At 28.7% G+C, this 19,471-nt stretch overlaps 1 protein-coding gene and 1 long non-coding RNA gene across 4 annotated transcripts in view; one reads left to right on the forward strand and one right to left on the reverse strand.

Annotated features, from left to right (window-relative positions):
* Positions 1 to 17,441, forward strand: part of LOC107452036 (uncharacterized) — a 64,993-nt gene extending 47,552 nt beyond the window's left edge. Inside the window, exons 2-3 of one of the 2 annotated variants that reach the window (XR_015434776.1) lie at positions 11,338 to 11,387; positions 14,472 to 17,204. This is a non-coding gene — a long non-coding RNA (uncharacterized LOC107452036). The other variant, XR_015434777.1, reaches the window with a different exon arrangement.
* Positions 9,109 to 19,471, reverse strand: part of LOC107452035 (uncharacterized) — a 212,979-nt gene continuing 202,616 nt past the window's right edge. For both annotated transcript variants that reach the window (XM_021147066.4, XM_021147065.4), the window contains exons 8-9: positions 18,737 to 18,890; positions 9,109 to 9,866 (exon numbers count right to left, since the gene is read on the reverse strand). In XM_021147066.4, coding sequence (XP_021002725.2) covers positions 9,697 to 9,866; positions 18,737 to 18,890 — 324 coding nt within the window. In that variant the 3' untranslated portion in view covers positions 9,109 to 9,696. The remainder of the gene's footprint in view (positions 9,867 to 18,736; positions 18,891 to 19,471) is intronic.

Raw genomic sequence — 19,471 nt, forward strand, 5'->3', positions numbered from 1 at the left:
AAGTTATTATTAATTATTAAGAATAAAAAAATACTTCACTCGGCAAAAAATATTGTACGCATTATTATTTGTACATTTTTTACAAATGAAAAAGCAGTTAAAATGACCTCCTTAGGCAATCTAGTGTTAAAATGCATAGAATAATAAAACTTTCATTGCTGCAGTTTCATATAAAAGAACTGACTTTAATTTTTAATTGCACGTTGACGCGTGTGAGTTTTTATTCACCTTAAATACTCGAAACTCTAAGTATTATTAACTGTATTGACTTGACTAATCAATGCAACCTTTGTAAATAGTTTATTATTTATCCTAATACCGAATTCATCATAATAATAAAAGTAGATGTTTCGTTTATTATGATTTAAATATAGTTCTTCTCTTAGGCTCAATTAAACTGATTAAATATACCTTATTTTAAAGAAAACAAATTAAATTTTAAAAACATAATATACTAATAAGTTTCAAAAACATAATAAAGATCTTATTATTTATTATGAAATCATTTCAACATTTATAATGTGTTTGACACAATTTGTGAGATATACTGTGGATTAATTTTAAAAAAAAGAAGAAAGTTTTTCGCTGAAAAAGAAAATTGCTTGTTTAAGATATAATAAATATTCCGTAACATATTTCACATCATCCCTCTCAAGAGAGAAAACCGTTAGTTAGTTGTTGAAAAATATTTTAAACTAGTACTAAATCAGAATTTGAAACTACATAGTTGACTAACTAATAATAACTGCAGCTGCCGAGGAACATTTTCCTGATTGCAGAAACTCTCCCTGTTAAATACGCGTTGAATACTCAGACAGCAATTTTGGAAAGTAGTCAAATATTAAGTACCACTTAAATGACAACATAGTAAGCTGTTAGAAAATAATTTAAATTTTCTGCAATTCATTGTACTGAGCAAAATTTTTCATTTGTTTAAAGAATCTTTAAAATTAGTTTTTAGGATCAATGATATTTTACTGATTTTTTTGCATTAAGTTTAAATTATTAATTTCAAGTTAATATTTTTTCATGAGTTATAGTTTTGTTTCCAAACCATTGTTTCCCTAACTATGATGATATACTGCTTGTAATTAAATCAGTAGCTTAAACCTTGATAAGATATTATATTATCATCAAAAAATAAGATGTATTTAATTTTGTTAAAAAAAATACCTATTTTTATCAACATAATCTAGTTTAAAATTGCATAAAAAAATATTAAACAGTTAAATATTTTTTTTTTGGTAATAACGAAATAATTTAATAATATTTTTTTAAATCATAACTAATAGCTAAAATTTTTTGTTTAAATACGAGCCTAAATTCCATGCTGACCTAGCATGACATATACGCCACGAGAATTAGAAGAATTCTTATCTAAAATAGAACGATTTTCACATCAAGCAAAGTTTTTATGCTTTTTAAAAAACAATTAGTTGCTAAAAAAGGAAAATAATCATTTAGTTAAAAAAAAAAACACTTTTTTTCAATAGCAGCTCGTTTGCGAAATGGCATAAAAGAATTCCAGCTATTATGGAATAAGGAAATTAATGTTTGCTTCAAAACTAATATTAAATTCGCATTTAAATGAATATTCACCATGTGTAACTAATTTAATTTACTATTGCAATTAACTAACATTGATACTGTACATGTAACACTTAATTTGTGCAAGAAGAGCAGATCTTATTCTAAAAAAATAATTACATCAAAACTAATCGATATTTTATTTCATAAATCCGTATTCTCCCACAAATATATTACTTCACAAACAATATACCTATTTGTTTTTTAGTAAACATTAAATTATTATTTCTGCAGATTGCAATATAGATATTTTTTTTACATTACTAGCTCTATTTCACATTTAATTTCTATCAAAACTGTATGTTTTAAATTTCACTCATAACACTAATCTTCATAAGATTCAGCTAATAACTATTTGAAATATATCAAATAATTGAAAAAATGTCGATTTCGTATTGATAAATTTCATATTGATATTAGATATGAAAAGATAAAAAGCAACAAGAAAGCTTAGAAATAAAATGAGTTCAACGGCTGAGCTTTAATTAATTTGGCAAGAAAATGAAAGATAAAAAATATTTAAGTGTCACTTATTATATTCAATACTACAGCGGAGAGATACGAAAAGAACTAAATCTTGAGTGGAGTATTGATACTTATTGTATAAAATTCTAGTGATAAAGTGGAGAGGAAAAAAAAAACAGTCCATGTGCAAAAAAATATATAAATCCCTAACTATCTTTTAAGTTATTGGGAAAGAAGATAGATTAATACTAAAGTTTTAAATTTGAAACAGCTTGATTTGAGTAAAACTACTAAATTTACGGAATTCCTTTTTGCGGAATTCCTTTTTTCAGAAAATTAGGTGTTTAAAATCGAAACTAGTATTAGACTACAATTTTTTGGAAATAATTATCCACGGTACATTATTTAATTGTGAAATGATCTTAAACAAATCTTAAATCTTCATTCAATTAAATTTATTTTTACAAAAAAAAACTTTTTCAATCATAATATTAGAAAATACAAAACTTCAATGGGTTCGGGGAATTTTTATTAAATGTACTTTATAATTAATACTTTAAGTACCTTATGCCATAATGCTGGATTACAAATCTTTATCTCAAGCTATCTTTTATGATAAGCTACATTTTCCCGAATGTAATATTTATACGCAGATTTTTTTTCCATTTGTAATGTTTTTAGATAGATAATTTACAAATTTTCTTAATTTAGACTAGGTATACACCCAGAAAACATGCTAATGCTTGTAATATAGAAATTACGATACGCTTATATAAAAATTATGCTATTTTTTATCTATCGGAAACTGCTTGAAAATCCTTGTATTGCTACAAGCCTAATACATTGAGTCGGGTTCGATTCCGGCAATGGCTGGTCGATACGAATTCCGCATCTGGCTTGCCCCAATCACAGCGCTGACGTGAAATATCTTCAGTGGTAGAAGGATCATGTGTTGGAGTTCCCTTGCCGTCAGTCTAACCGTGGGAGGTTCTCGTGGTAATCTCCATGTAACGCAAATGCGGGTTAGTTCCATCAAAGAGTCCTCCACGAAGGCAAATTTCTCCCAGAACTTGATCCAGGAGTTTTCTTGTCTTCTGGATTAGGTCCAAAATTAGGTTCAACGACAGTTATAAAAGCGTACTATATTTCTTACACGTTTGCGTTGCTTTTCTTCATAAACACTCCAGTAGGCAGTTTCAAATCATAGCTCTCCATTATTATGAAAAAGATAAAGATAAATTTTGTTGTGGAAAAGATTGTTGTTGGAATTTCTATTTGCTGAAAAGGTTCGATGAATTACATTGAGTTGAAAATGTTGATTGATTTATCCATATATAATATTAAAGTGTGATGCAGGCAAGAGTGATGAAGATATAACAATAGGAACTGATTTAATGAAGAATCAAATTCTATAAAAAATAAAGAAATATTTTATTTCAGAAATATGGAATCATATGAGTCTCCAAAGTAAAGAGATGGTTCCTTTTTGTGTACTTATAAATAAATGAATTTTGAAAATGGCCCAGAGGGTTTGGCTGCAGGAGGGTGTCCTACGGGACACACCACCGTCCACCAAGAAATAAAAAATGGGAGTTTTTGACAAGAGAAGTTGTTTATATTGGAATCCATGAATTGGATTCTAATTAATTAAATTTATTGACAAGGATATTTATCTTAGGACTATGCATTCAAACGAGATGTAATCATGAATTTTAATGAATTCAAAGCATTAGTAACCACATAATAATAAAAATAAAGAGAAGGCATGGAAAATAATAAAGCTGAATGAAAAGGGAAGACGAAAAATTCAATTGATGAATGAATAAATCTTCAATTATTGCATATAATAACCTAAATAATTGTTACAAGTTTCAAATTTATTGCTACATTTTTTGGCATAAAATATTCATTTTTTTCCGTTTGTAATTTATTGTCGGTCCCTCAAACCTGTAAAAGCTTTAAACTCCAATGACAAATATGAGAAATTGCATATCCTAAATACTGCTTCGACATAAAATGATTCTCTTGGCATTTTTTGAGAAAGATGAAGAAATGTTATAGTATAGAAGAGTTTCGATTATATATATATATATATATATATATATATATATATATATATATATATATATATATATATATATATATATATATATATATATATATATATATATATATATATATTATTTGTCTTTAATATATAATATTTTTAATCAATTAATATTTTTATATTAATTGTCTTTAATTTCCTAGATTTTACTGTTTTATTGAGTGATATATACCCTGAGGAATTAATCTTACTTCGTAATCATGATGATAACATTAATTTCAATTTTTTGGATTTGGGTATTATGAAAGTTGAAAATATCTGCTTTGTTGATTTATACGATAAAAGAAATGATTTTAATTTTAATATTAATAAACTAGTTACTTGGAATTCTAATGTTTCTAGGAGCATCTATTTAAATACCACTTTTAATGAAATGAACAGAATTAAAAGAATATGTAGTAATATTTATTTATCCAAAAAACAAATCGATAAACTCTTTCAAAATCTGATAAAAAACAATGGATACCCAACTAATGTAATAAAATTTTATATAAAATCATTGAATTAGTCGTATATTTTGGTGGATATATTTATTAAACATTTTTTTGTCAATTTTTATGATTTTCCCATGTGCAAATCCATTTCAGGTAAATCCATTGCCAAAATTATTTCTTTGTTAATTTGTATAATTTTTCCATGTGCAAATCCATTTCGGGCAAATCCGTGGTTAGAATTATTTACTAAAAATTCCTTTACTAAATAATTTTCTTTGTTAATCTATACAGTTTTTCCATGTGCAAATCCATTACGGGCAAATCCGTGGATAAAATTGTTTTCTAAAAATTTCTTTATTAATTTATACAATTTTCCATGTGCAAATCCATTTCGGGCAAATCCGTGGCTAAAATTATCTACTTAGGTTTTTTCTTTGTTAATTTTTCCATGTGCAAATCCATTTCGGGCAAATCCGTGTCAAAATTATCTATTGAAAGAATTTTTTCTTTGATAATTCAAATAATTTTTCTATGTACTAATCCATTTCGTGCAAATCCGCGGCTAAAATTATCTGCAAAACAGGCAATTTATGTTTCTCTTTTCTATTTTATACTTTTTCTTAAATAAACATCTATCTTCTAAAACTATTTATGATCAATTTTTAAAATTATCCAGTATAATATTACCTTGCGCACATCCATTTCGGGCCCATCCTTGGTAACTAACAAATCAAAACTCAGAATAACAAATCACTTCAACAGTGCAGTAAGAACGACACTTTAAAACCCTCTTGTTACACTCGATTTGCGCTTTTGTTTTCATCTTTTGTTTTCATATTTTGTAATCTGGCAATCTTTCTGCGAAAACATTTTTAAATCATTCTTGAAAAATATTCGTCCATGTAAGTTGAACTGATTTTGCTGCTCGCTTTATAGTCTCCCCTTTTTAATGTTTTTTCTTTTTATTTTATTTTATTATCTGTTTTTTCATGTTATTTTTACTTATTTGTACTTTTTGTGATCTACTTCATTTGTTGTTATTTTTTAAAAAAAATTTTTTGAGTGCTCCTCACACTATTGTATTAATTTATTTAGCTTTGGCTTTATTGATACAATATCAGAAAGCACTCTGTTTTGCGGATATAATCGTGTGGGCTGAAGAAAAGATTATATCCTTTTTTTCCGGTTTTTTAATTAACATTTCATGATTTTTTTTTTAAATTTTTTTTATTTATTATTATTTTTAATAAACTGTTGTTTGTTATTTTTTACTTATTATTTCCCCCCCCCTTTTTCATATGTCTTTTATTTTTCTTTGTTTTATTCTTCGTTGAACTTATATATATATATATATATATATATATATATATATATATATATATATATATATATATATATATATATATATATATATATATATATATATATGGAAAACATAGAGAAAAGTAAAAAGATTTTTAAAACAATATTATTCACGAATTTTTAAAAAATTAAAAAACAAAGATATCTCGTCATCAGCTCACAATATTGTATCTGCAAAATATATTGATATATTTTGCTTTGGCTATATTAATGCAATATTATAAAGCACCCTATTTTTTGTGGATATAATCGTGTGAGCCGATGACGAGAATATGTTTCATTAACAGTTTTCCGGTTTTTAATTTTTTTCAAATTTTGTAAAATTTTTTAAAAATATTTTTCAAATATTTTAATTATCTTTTCTTCGACTCTTTTAAGAAAAATGATATTTTTTTCCACGTTTTATATTTTCAACTTATCTTGTGAGATATATCTACTTGCAGCCTATGCCCAGGAATTAAAACTTGTTATTTTTCTTAATTTTCATCGGCAATCTCTCAACAAGAGTTCGATTTTTCCGTTAATCACTCGTTTTATTCATTTTGTCTTTATTGTGCTAAACTTATATATATATATATATATAATATATATATATATATATATATAATATATATAATATATATATATATATATATATATATATATATATAATATATATAATATATATATATATATATATATATATATATATTTTGCTTTGATCAAATCTTTTATCTTTTATTATCAAAATATATATATATATATATATATATATATATATATATATATATATATATATATATATATATATATATATATATATATATATTTAATATATATATATATAATATATATATATACAAACGTCATATACACAAACATGTATAAGAGACAGTCTAATAGAATTATATTTTTACTACGATATAATATCCACGAAAAGTAGTTTGAATTTTTTTAATTCTTATTCTGAAATTTATCAATAATCGATTTTGTAAATTCAAGAAACTTCATTGATGAGTAACTGATTTTTAGATCTGTATCAATGCAAATATGAAAAATAAAATTTTGAAAGATTTCTTTCTTTAACGCCGAAAATTGCACCGATATTTTATGCTGTATTTTAAAATCTTAAATTATTAAAACGCTACATATAATATTTTTCACTTATTTTGATCTAAACTGATAAAAATTAAAGGAAAAAGTATAAGAAATATGTTTCATAAAATTTCTGCGTCAAAAAGTTAAAATGCTTGAAATGGTAGCTTATTACTATAAGGTCACAAGCCCTTCAAAAAAAAAGTTATATGAAACTATAGCTTTATTAAAAAAATATTAATTAAATCAATAAAAATAAATCAATAATACCCTTCTTGATAAGATTAAACTAATCACCTTTCCAGATAAAATAAAATAATAAAAATCGATTTCGTGTTCGTTGGTTTGATAAATTCTCTAAAGCAGCTCGAAGACTCGGGAGGAAAAAAAATGCATCCGATAGCTAAGCATTCTTTTTTAATCCGGTAAGAAATAAAAAAAAAATAGTCACATTTCATCTAGCAATAAAGCGAAGAAAAGTAAGAATAGACCGATGCGAAGAAAGGAGGGGAACGAAGTTTCTGAAAAAGTGAAAGTTATTTATTGGGCCAAGTTCTTGAAAAACGAAAATGTTAATAACGAAAATGGCCGCTGGTGAAATTTATATCAGTAAGTCAGGAAGTAGAATACTTTTTTCAGCCTTTATCTTCGTTTGGAAGTTTCTTTTTCTTTCTTTGAGCAAGGGGTTTGGTTATCTTATCTTTTGTTTTTTAATAAGATTTTCATTTGATGTTTGGCGTAAATATAATGAAAAGTAGGAAGGAAGTCTTATCTTTTTTTTTTCATTTCTCACAAAAGCCTCTGGGATTTAAATCTTATATTTAATCTTAAAGAAGACAGCACATTTAAGAGCGTTTTTTTTTCTTTTAGAAAATAAGAAAGCTTGAAAAAGTTCTTATTTGAGTGATTTTACAGCACTCTAAATAAAATTACTTTGTAAATTTTTTTGAGCTATTATTTAGGGATATATGAAAAAATGCATGCGTCTTTTCATATTTTAAAAGAACTTGGAGTTTTACTAGAGCTTTTGCTGTATATGAAGATTAATAAATGCAGAATGAGATATAATGATGCTTTGATAAAATTCTCTGTGCACTAAAGGTGTGGAGCAAAGGATTTTATTGCTATGAAGTCTGAAAAAACTCCCATTTAGCGAACAATGTCTTTTTTTAAAACATTTTTCCTGTCTTGTTTACATTTAAGATATTTAAACTATATTGTAAGTTATGTAAAGTGTGCTTTGAGAAAAAAAAATTAAATTTAAACCAGTATTCTTTCATCGTGTTTCAACATAATTCTTACCAGAGTTTAAGAAAAAAGGATTTTAGGATGTATGAAGTTGAAAGATGCATAATGACACTGTAATACAACTGTCTGCAATGTGCTATTCTGGATTTATCTGGTACTACGGAATGACGAATGGAAAATGGGATAACTGTAATTTTAAAACAGGTTTATTACTTACTTGCATCTAACAAAATTAAACAATGTTTATTTCATGAAAATGCAGGTTTAGAAAAAGTATTTAAGTCAGTGCAATTTTTTTAAATTTATTTTTAAGCCATATTTTTAAAAATCAATTTCTCAGAAACCATTCGACTGATTTCGCTTAAATTTTGTAGTTTTGCTATTTAAAATTACATACTTTAAAATTATGTAAAAATTATATACCGTACAAGTATTAGTTTTTCGACTATTATAAAATAAAATAATATACGAATAATTTGCTAAAAATTATAATTTTCATTGGATAAACGAATTTATAATTGGGAGCAGAAATTTTCCAATTCTTTTAAAAAGTAAATTCTTTTATTGTACTTATTTTGATGGAAAACAACCAAAATAGTATAAATGCGTGGTTTCACTTGTTTTGTCATCTGTCTTGTCAAAAATGTAAATTTAATGATCCCCTCCTGACCTATGGACTTAAGAACGTGACCTATGAACTTAAGAAAAAACAATATTTATGGGTATTTTTCCCTTAGTATATAGAAATGATTTTATCGACGCATGACAACTTTTCATTCGGAAATGCATTTTATGTGCAGTTATTTCTTTTTTCAAAAAATATTTCAAAAGCACGATAAAAGTATTTTATTTTTGGAGAAGTACAACACTCTTTTTATTCAACATAAACTTTCCTCTGAGCAAGTCTCGTAAACGATTCAATTTCTCTTCAAACTTCAAGTTCAATATAGTGGCAATCTTTTAAAATTGTTGAACATCATAGAAATTTGACTTTTAGTAATGTCACTGAATAGTCCACCCCGTACTTTAGCACAGACTAAATTGTCGGTGTTGAAACGCTGTCTGAACTGTCGTCTGCGTTACAACGGTAAGTCATATCACTTGCAACAATGTTCTGAAGGGAAAAAATATCCATTTGTCAAAAGTTTAAAGATTGTTTTATTTACATCAAGAGCATTTTTAATGCGTATTTTACAATCTGAATGCAGATTACTTTATTCCTCACGATAGTCGATTAAAAACACTTCCGAAAAATGTTTTTGTTATGAAAATCTCTCGCAACGTTTCCGGATTAATACAATGGATATCAGTGTATTGTGATGAGTTAGAAAGTCTCACTGCTCTGCGCAGTATATGGTGGCTACCATTAATGCACTGAGCCTCCCGGATATTACGAACTATATATATCCTTACATGCCCTCAGGATCGTAGTAAGTGAATGTTGGCAAAAAAGAGACATGTGAAGAAAAGGATTTCACATAGAAAAAATTTCTGATCTGATTGAGGGCTTGTCGTAAAGCTGCTGGACACTATCTCTCCAAAATCTCCACTGTATTCTGCATCGTACATGTCTAATGTGTCATTTGTACCTGAAAAAAATAATAAATTTCAAAATAAATTATAAAGTATTAGTCCTAAATATATAGTGTTTCATAAATTGCCTTATTATTTCAGTTTGCTGATGTATCAAAACTGTGAAAACGTAACAAAAATTTAGAATTAGATACACGAAGCGCTTTATACATGTTAACATTTTCAACCTTGTATTTAGTGGTACTGTGATTCATGCCATCTCTTCTAATTCATTTGTTCCAACTGTGCGAACGAATTACACATGCTGTGAATACCATAGGCCAGTGTTTCCCAAACTTACGACTTTTGTGTACCCTTTCTAAATTTTTCGTAACGCTGTGTACTATTAGTAAGAAAATAAATGTATTTTTTACTATAAAAAAAATTGCACAAAAGTTGAAAATCACAACTGGCTTTTGACACCACTGATTATTAACTGTTAACTCTGCAAAAAATAGCCAATAGTAAAATACGTAATCGTAAATTTTCATGGTTAGCTTTGTTTTTAAATAAAATTTTTTGAAATTTTCGTTTGTTTCAAGATATTTCGTATAAGAACGCGTGCCCCCTCTAAACTGTTCCCGTACCCCTGGGGGTACGCTTACCTACTTTGGAAAACATTGCCATAGGCATTTTATACAAAATATGGCATGCCCTATGTTTGAAGATTTAGATATCGGATATATGTAAAACATTCAATATGCCTACCTGGTAGATATTCGATCTATAAACCAGTAAGAATATATGTAAAAAAAAACTTAACACGAGTCTTTCAACTTCAATTATCGCTTTGTTTTCTTATTTACTGAAGCTGATAAAAATCCTCATGGATATTATCACCTTGCAATTAGTGCTGACTAAATAATTAATTTTATGGTGTGTGAACTAATGAAAGGCAAGGTAATTACCAGTGTTATATCTTTATGTATGCAGTGATAGAATAATGAATGGACATACCAGACAAAATCAGTATGCAGTCAGTATAGTTCGCAGAAAAAATTTAACATTGAATGCCCAGTTGAGGAATTACATTGAGTATAGACATAGCTAATGGATTCTACTGCCTGGCAATTACGTGAAGAACCACGAAACTAATTCATTGTGACCTTATCTCGTGGCTGGCAAATAGTGCATCTACTTTTACTCATTGTATTTATTTACATTTTGCATAACTTATTTAAACCTTGTGAGCACTTAATCAGATAAAAGGAAATCAAAATTCATTCACAATTAGAAACGTCTTTAAAATTGGCATCAAATTTAATTAAACAATAAAAATAAAAGTTTCTATAATTTGAAAAATTATTTTGGTGCTTTTTAATACTAATTGACACCATTTTTAAATTATCAAGTTTGTTTATTTTCAGACAACGTGCTCTATTTATCATGTTCAATGAAATTAAATTAATCCAAACATTTTATTCACAAGCTCACAGTTCTATACTGGTGCTTGTCGTAACATACTCTGAGCTCTCTTTTCAATTTCAGTTGATCATTCAAGGTGATGCCACATTACAAAAGACGCCAGTTTTCGAAAGGTAAGAAATTTTAGAGTCATTTTTTTCGAAACTTATTTTCAAATTACGTAAAAAGTGTTCTTATACTCCGAAAACCTATCTGTATTTAATTTTAATAAGTTTAGATAAGAATATTACCAAGAGTACTTGATAATTGAACAATAAGAAATTCTATCTAAATATACTAATTTTAGGGTTTTTTTTAATTCCATTTATTGTGTCTAGTTTGCTTCATCCCGATTTTTGTCTCCCCAAAAAATTTATTTTTGGCCACCTAAAATGCCCTCTTCCAAAAAAAACTTCATTTTTGTTTTTATAAATGCCTAGAAATCAAGAGAGTATAGATAAAATGTAGTGAAAATAATCCTCTTAAACTTTGGTTTTTGAGGAATTGGATCGAGCCTTCTAACAAGCACCTTAGATCTCCAGAATTGCATGAATCGCGTTGAAAGAATCTCTCTTAGTCACTAACGTAGTTTACGTTTACTCTTCTACAGCACTTCCTCCTGTTAATTTACGAACTTGGCCTTCCTCTTACCGTCCTTCATTTTCAGAATCCGTAAATCTCTCCATCTTAATCTTTCTAAAACGGGCTTAAGAGGATAATTCGAGAGCATTGTAGGTTTGAAATATGATATTATTGTACTGTATATTCAATTAGAGAAGAGCTCCAAACTGTAAGCATGTTTTATTGTGGTCGTGATGGAAACAGACACATTCACCACTATTGCAGATGGGTTGGAATGCTTTTCTTTAGTGTAAATAAAATTTTAAACAGGCGAACACATAATCAGGACCTGTAAAAAAGCATGACATTTGGTTCCATAACATGATCAAGAATTATTTTCACTGTCTCGTCTCGTTATTTATGGACAGTATGTTATTAGGGTTGACGTGTTTGATTTTTTACACATCTGAACAAAAGTGCTTACCAGCCACTTCCAAAAAATAAAAATAAATAACCTACGTTTCATAAGGAGGAGTTTATCGTTCTATTCACTAGAAACAAACCTAATAATTCGGAAGATATCGCAAATCTTTAATTAAAATTATCATATGAGACTTGTAGAGGAAGAAGCGTATGAAATATCTCTAAAAGCTATACTTACTATAATGCATTTTTTTATCAGTCCTGTCATTTATATTTGTTCTTTCGTAGTTTTTATGAATTTAATTTTCAAAAAACCTCTTATTTTAATTTTTATACTACGTAGTGTCCTTAACGACTTTCCTTTAACGATTAAAAAAATTAATAGAAAATAAATTAATTTTGATATTCATACCCTGAAAAGAGTAAGGCTGGGCCCCACGCTGAAAGAGTGAGGGGTGAGAATTGGGTACACAAGGGGGCGAGAATTACTTTACATTAACAGATTTCTACACGTAGGCATATGGGGTAGGTATTAATTTGGTTTATACACATCCGAATTTTGTTTTTTGGAGAAAACCTTTGACTTGCCTCTTCTAAATTTGAAAACATATATGATCTCCCATAAAGTTTATCTATTTACAGACCTCCTACGGAGGTGCCAACACTCCCATCTTTCTCCCAGAGAGTTCCGTAGGAATGGTAAATGCAGTAGTGGTCTCCTTCGAAGCTCTTGCTGGCGTCCTGAAATGACTACCGTGGGAACTACCAAACGAAAGGAATGCAGGATTTTTCACTTGTTTTTTATTCTGTTGCATTGGTGGTCTTCATAAAAACGAAGCCAATATTAGATTGGTTATTTAATAATAATCTTAATCATTCTTGTTTTACATTCTTATCCCATCCTCTACAAATAATAGATATTGTCAATTAACTTTTCAGAAAACTTCTGTTTCTGTTTTGTTTCTTTCCTTTGTCACGATTATCTGAGTTCCTTATACATTTTGAAAAATTGTGTTATAAATTTAAACAAAAATGACTATTTAAGGATAATAACATTTTATTATTTGCATCCTTTTTCTTTTTTTTGGTTATACATATAACAAATAATTTCCTCCCAAGTATTGCTTTTGCCAACAATGAATACTATATTATTGAAACTATTTGATGGTGAGTAACATATTATATTTTACTCATACACATGCTACAATTGAAAGCATGAATCACCCAATTCAGTGTTGTCTTCACCATATGAATGAATGTTTACGAAAAATATTTATAATTTGTAGGGGTAGGAGTGTAAAGCAAGAATAATTAAGATTATTATTAAGGAACCAATTATTATACATGAATTAAAAATTATTGATTTATTATTAAAGAACTAATCCAATGCTGGCTTCGTTGTTATGAAGACAGGTAACGTAACAGAATGAAAAGACAGTGAAAAATCCCGCTTTCCTTTCCTCTAAAGTTCCAGCGAAGTTCTTTTCAGAACGTCAGCAGGAGCTCCGAAAGAGGCTACAGCTGAGGAAATCTATCACTGCTATGGAACACTCTGAAAGAAAGATGGGGGTTGTTGGGCTATATGGGCCTAAATAAATGAAACTTGAACTATTAACTGGTTTTTGATCGAGGTTTTAATGCTTGCTTCATTATATAATACTTCATAAGATAATAATAAACATTTTTATAAATTTGGTCCTTAGAATTTGTCATTATTTTTTTTCTAAGCATAGCATAGTATAACGAAATTTTACTTTAGTGAAAAACATTTAGCAATTAAGCCATCATTAATATAGATTTGGTATATTTGCCTAGCAATTAATTTTTTTCAAATGCTATTTAAAATAGTTTATAAAATTGTTTATCCTACAACTTGTCTTGTATACATTTCCATACATTTAAAATTTGGATAATACTCAGGGAACAATATTTAATTAATATGTTAGTGAAGCAGTTGTCATAGATGGAGTTGTGTTATACACAACGGTGAACAGAAGAAACAATTACATGAAGCTTAATTTTACCGTTAATTCTGTCGTAATTGTTCTAGAGATAATCTAAAGATTATTACGCAATGTATAGCTGCATTGTTACATACTCTTAGCTTCAAGGGATAAAATTTAAATAATAGTCCTTGTCACGTCACTGATGATTCAAACAAAAATCATGGAACATCATTCAATTTGGAATGGAAATGTTCTTCATCCTCCTTTATATTCGTTTATATTTTTTAGGAACTTTTGGATGTTTGGATTTTTCAAGAAGCTGAAATTGAAAAGAATAAAGAAAGGCTTGGAAATAGAATTGATGGACATAACTAGATCGTGAATACAAACGACGTGATGGAGGAAGTGACGTAGTGGGAGCAAATACAAACTTAAAATGCACGCCTCGAATGTTTGATTTTCACTAACAGTAGTATCAAGGGAACATAATAGCTGATAATTTTGATTACTTTTCAAATATATGGGATGTTTTTTGGTTTTTAGAGAATTTTTAAACTATCTTTTGCCATCTTAAAGTCGGAAATTTTTATCCCCTTAAATTCCAAATTATGCTTCGTACATAAATTAAGACTGCCTTACACAAAATAAGCGTTTTTTTCGTATCTTAATTTCAAATTTTCTTAATTTTAAGTTCAAGAAGCAAAAAAAAAATATTTTCACATAAGTCTTATAAGGGATTAATTTGCAGCTTTTATCGCGATATAATGATTGTTAAAAGAATTCGAGCATCCTTTAGGAGCTAGTAAAAAACGACCAGAGCGAGTTTGAAAATAGATTTTTTTTAGTTAGCACATACACTGAGTGGCGTAATTACCCTCAATACACTGTTGTTCCACTTTTAGCCCATAATACGGCTCGAATTCTTCTTGGTCTATATTCAATGAGATGTTGGTTGGAAGAATTTGTCCTTATCAAATGAACTGCAATCTTCAGTTCCGTCAAATTAGATGGCACTGGTTCCAACTGTCTGATGCCCCGTCCGGTCTCATCCCTTAATTTCTCAATTAGATTGAGAGCAGGACGTTGACTTTACCAGTCTTCATTGGCCCACACAATCACCAGATCTCAATTGGATTGAGATCTGGTGATTGTGTGGGACAATGAAGCCTGGTAAAGTCAACGTCCTGCTCTTCGAACCATCTGACGACAATACGAGCTATATGACACGGGTAATTGTCTTGCTGAAAGTATCCATCCCCGGCAGGCTACAACATCACAGGATGTACTTGATCAGCGATAACACTTAAATACCCTTGGGTACATGCAAGTGTTCTTCCACTGAAATCAAAGAACCAATGCAATCCCTAGAAAACATCCCCCAAACCATTAAATTTTCCTCCACCAGCTTGAAGTGTTGTGGGAATGCAATTGGGGTCCATGCTTTCGTGCCATTTTCTCCATATCCAAACCCTGCCATCTGCATGGTGCAATTGAAAACGCGATTCATCACACTTCATGACCCTTTTTCAGTCATCTACTCTCCAATCTTTTTGCTCTGGAGGCGTCAAGACTGACAACAGAAGCTTTCGAGGAAGTCGTAGGTTCTCAGAGGCTATACGGTGCACAATTCGTTCAGAGACGTTTAAACTTGCACCTTCATTAAAATTCCCAGCTCTATGACGTACTCTTGCTCTGCTGTAGGACTGAACAACTGTAGCCTTTCAGCTCGAGCATTCAGTAGCCGGTGACGACCACAAGCCAGACGTTGGGACCCAGTTTTCTGCTTGGCTGTCCAAACTCTGTACACATTCATAACTGATACTCTCGAATACTTCACAAGAGCAGCCGTTTACTGACTCTGGTTTCGACGCTTCAAGCTATCATTCCGCAAACTCAGTTAAATCCTGTTTTTTGCCCATATCTCCACGAGTAGCACAGTGCAGTTGATGGTTCAATTGCCGTGCATTCCCTTGTAACACAATAGCTCATTTTGCATCAGCTATTGTGACACAATAGCTCATTTTGCATAAAACTGTCAGGTAGTCATAGTAATTTGGCCACTCAGTGTATAACTTTTAAGATCTAGGTTGCTTTTACATTTCTTAAGTTATACGCTAAATAGTTATTGGGCATTTTCAATTGAAAACTTAGTCTACTTTCTAGAAGTGATAGCATTTTTCAGAAAATAAATGTTTTTAAAAGGAAAAAGGAAAACTTAATGGTTCTCAACGTATATTTTCTAGGGAACAAAAAATAGGTTAATAAGGAATTTGTTCTTCTTCCAGATAATTTTTACTGATGTTCAGGCATGAAACAGCGAATTTAAATAGGAAAAAGGGCAGTTTAGGTATTCTTGTGACATTTAGGGAAGTTTTTTCAAAATGTCTAGGAATTCAGAAAGGGAGTAGTAAGTTTTAAAAATTCTCGTCATCCTGTATATTTGATTGTCCAATTCATGATAATTGCTAAAGTTTGCGTTCAAATAACCACACTGGTTTTTAAAATCAAAGTACTCAAAAGCATTTCTACCCTTTTATTAATTATTAAGTTGTATTTTCTATTGGATAAATTTGATAGCAATTATGATTTGGATTCGGAAAAATCTACTTCAAACAAGTGTTTAAGGACAAATTATTTTTCCTCTTCCTCGGAAATTACATTAACTTGAATGATTTTAATTAACAGTTCAACGAAAAGCGCAGTAAAGAATTAATATTTTTTTAAGTAATTATTTTTTTTTAATTTTTAGTTTTAAACAGTTAGTGAGCCATCTAAAAATGAATTGAAAAAGAGCAGATTAGTACCTTCGAAATATTTATTTAAAATATAAAGTACCTTGAAGTACCTTAGGCTGATTTAAATTGCGTCTCTAGATAGTTAAATAAAAAATATATGTAATTCCTTACTAAATTAAAATAATTTCCTATCATTCGAACTTAACCAGAGTATCAAAAATAAATTTGCAGCACTTAAACTATACACAGTACACTGTAGAAGTTATAAGAACCTTTTTTTCCTTTCTTCCAGCTTTCCTGCATCTGAAAAAATTGCACATGGTTGATCAGTCTACCATGGATAATGCAGATGGATATAAAATGGGATTCTGCAATGACTGACGAAAAGAAAGAAACCGCATTTGAGATAACTGGATGACTTTGAAATCATTTTTTGGGACTTTTAGATATTTTTTTTACTAGTTAGAGATACCGCTTTGTCGCTCTTTTTATGAAATAAAGAAAATTACTCAAAAAGTGTTAATGGCTATACAACTTCTTTTATTGAAAGCCTTCTTTAATTTGCAACTTTACCTTAGAAATTAACCAAGTGAACTTATCCCCTTAATCGCAATGTTTTTTTAATATCTTCAAATTTCCAACAGAAGCGTTTCCTTTTCAAGCTTATTAAAAATGTCACACAATTTAGAAAGAGACTTGACATCAGAAGTTAGAATAATGTGGATTAAATTCATAAGTGGAACATTTTTAGTCACCCACTATTTTAAGTTTGAAGAAATTTGACACAGATGTTTAGACTAATCAGACTAGGAAATTATAGACTAAACCTGTGAGAAATATCACATTAAAAGCTATGATACATTAGAACCAAATGTTAAAATCTGGTGCAAAGCTTCAGTTCAATTTCAGACTTTAGAAAACTAGATTTTAGATTTCAGAGCATGATTATAGAAGTTAGATTTCAGACTTCAAAAAACTTCTACAAATTCTAATATTCAATTCATAATTCTAATAAACATTGTACTAAGTTTGATATTTAGTTATTTCCATGACTAGTTTTGAATATATCGGTATTTGTAAAGATAATAGTAATTTAGTAAACATATTTTTTTCTTTGAAAAAAGGCTCTTTGCTCAAAAATTTATAGATCTCATTTTAAAACAGCAAAAGAATAATACATGCATATTAAAAATGTTCCAAAAATACATTTCCAAAAGTGAGGGATTTTGTGAAATATTTGATTCTTTTAAAGTATTAAATTCATTACAACTAATATTGTGCTAAAATAATACGTTTTTTTCTTGCAAAAATATTAAAAATTACAATCACTTAAATGACCATGAAATTTCCTTCATACACACTGTAAGCCTACAGATTGATCTTGATTATTTTTAAGCCAAAGTTGTCAAGAATATTTTACAATGGTATAATAATAAGCTTGTTAAATACCTTTTCATTAGCTTTAATTTAATCAGTTTAATTTCAGAAATCAAATTTAAATTCAAAAATTAAACTTCAACAGTACTTATTCATCTCCTAACACCTATTGTCAAGAGAAATACGATTTCCCTTTTAATCAGGAAACAACTTCAAGACTTGCTCTTTCATTTCTTAGTATCTCAAAATATTTTGACTTTGAGATTGACATTCTGTTCTTCTGGTACAGAAAGTATTGGAGCAGGAATACATCCTACTCAACTTCAGGAGTCGTTCGATATATTTCCACTAACCTCTGGTAAGAAAAGACAAAAGTCCTGTGTTCCCGTGAGACGATCGATGCTCTAAGGGTGTAAGAGGGAAAGATAGCAAGGTACTTACTTTCTTCTATGATGATATCCCCCTCAACGTTAGACTTGATGCGAAGAAAAGCTGATAGCTCCACCTCGTACATTTCATTGGTATAGTGGGGGAGGAACTTGGGGATTTCTCGTTTCCTCCTCCCTGATTGATCAGGATCCCCGTAGCAATCCACCTAGGGAATTGAAAGCAAAGCAGATGTGAATGATTACTTTGACTGTTGAAGAGATCGGCTTTTGTCTCTTATGATACATCTAGCATGATTATAGAAAGCGAAATGTGACAGAAATGTCAAACTCACCCTAGATAATATTTTAAACATTAACTGAAGAAGTAATTTTATACTTAAATGGAAATGTGTGTTCATTTATAATAATAATCTCTTTGCTATCGTTACTTATTATTAAAACCAATAGCACTTTGGAATTTTATAAATTTTTTAATTAAGCAATTTGTTACGCTTTAAACAAAATTTTTACATAACATATAAAAATTTATTGCGATTGATAAAAGATCTGATACAAGATGATGTAATCAGTAATTATTAAAAATTATCAGAACTCAGTTTGTGACTTTGTGACAATAACTACAATTTTTAATCTTTATTATATATATATATATATATATATATATATATATATATATATATATATATATATATATATATATATATATATATATATATATATATATATATATATATATATATATATATATATATATATATATATATATATATATACATAAAAAAAAAGT

Source organism: Parasteatoda tepidariorum, chromosome 6 (assembly GCF_982258835.1).
Source record: "Parasteatoda tepidariorum strain Cologne lab strain chromosome 6, Ptep-v5.0, whole genome shotgun sequence".
Taxonomy (NCBI): domain Eukaryota; kingdom Metazoa; phylum Arthropoda; class Arachnida; order Araneae; family Theridiidae; genus Parasteatoda; species Parasteatoda tepidariorum.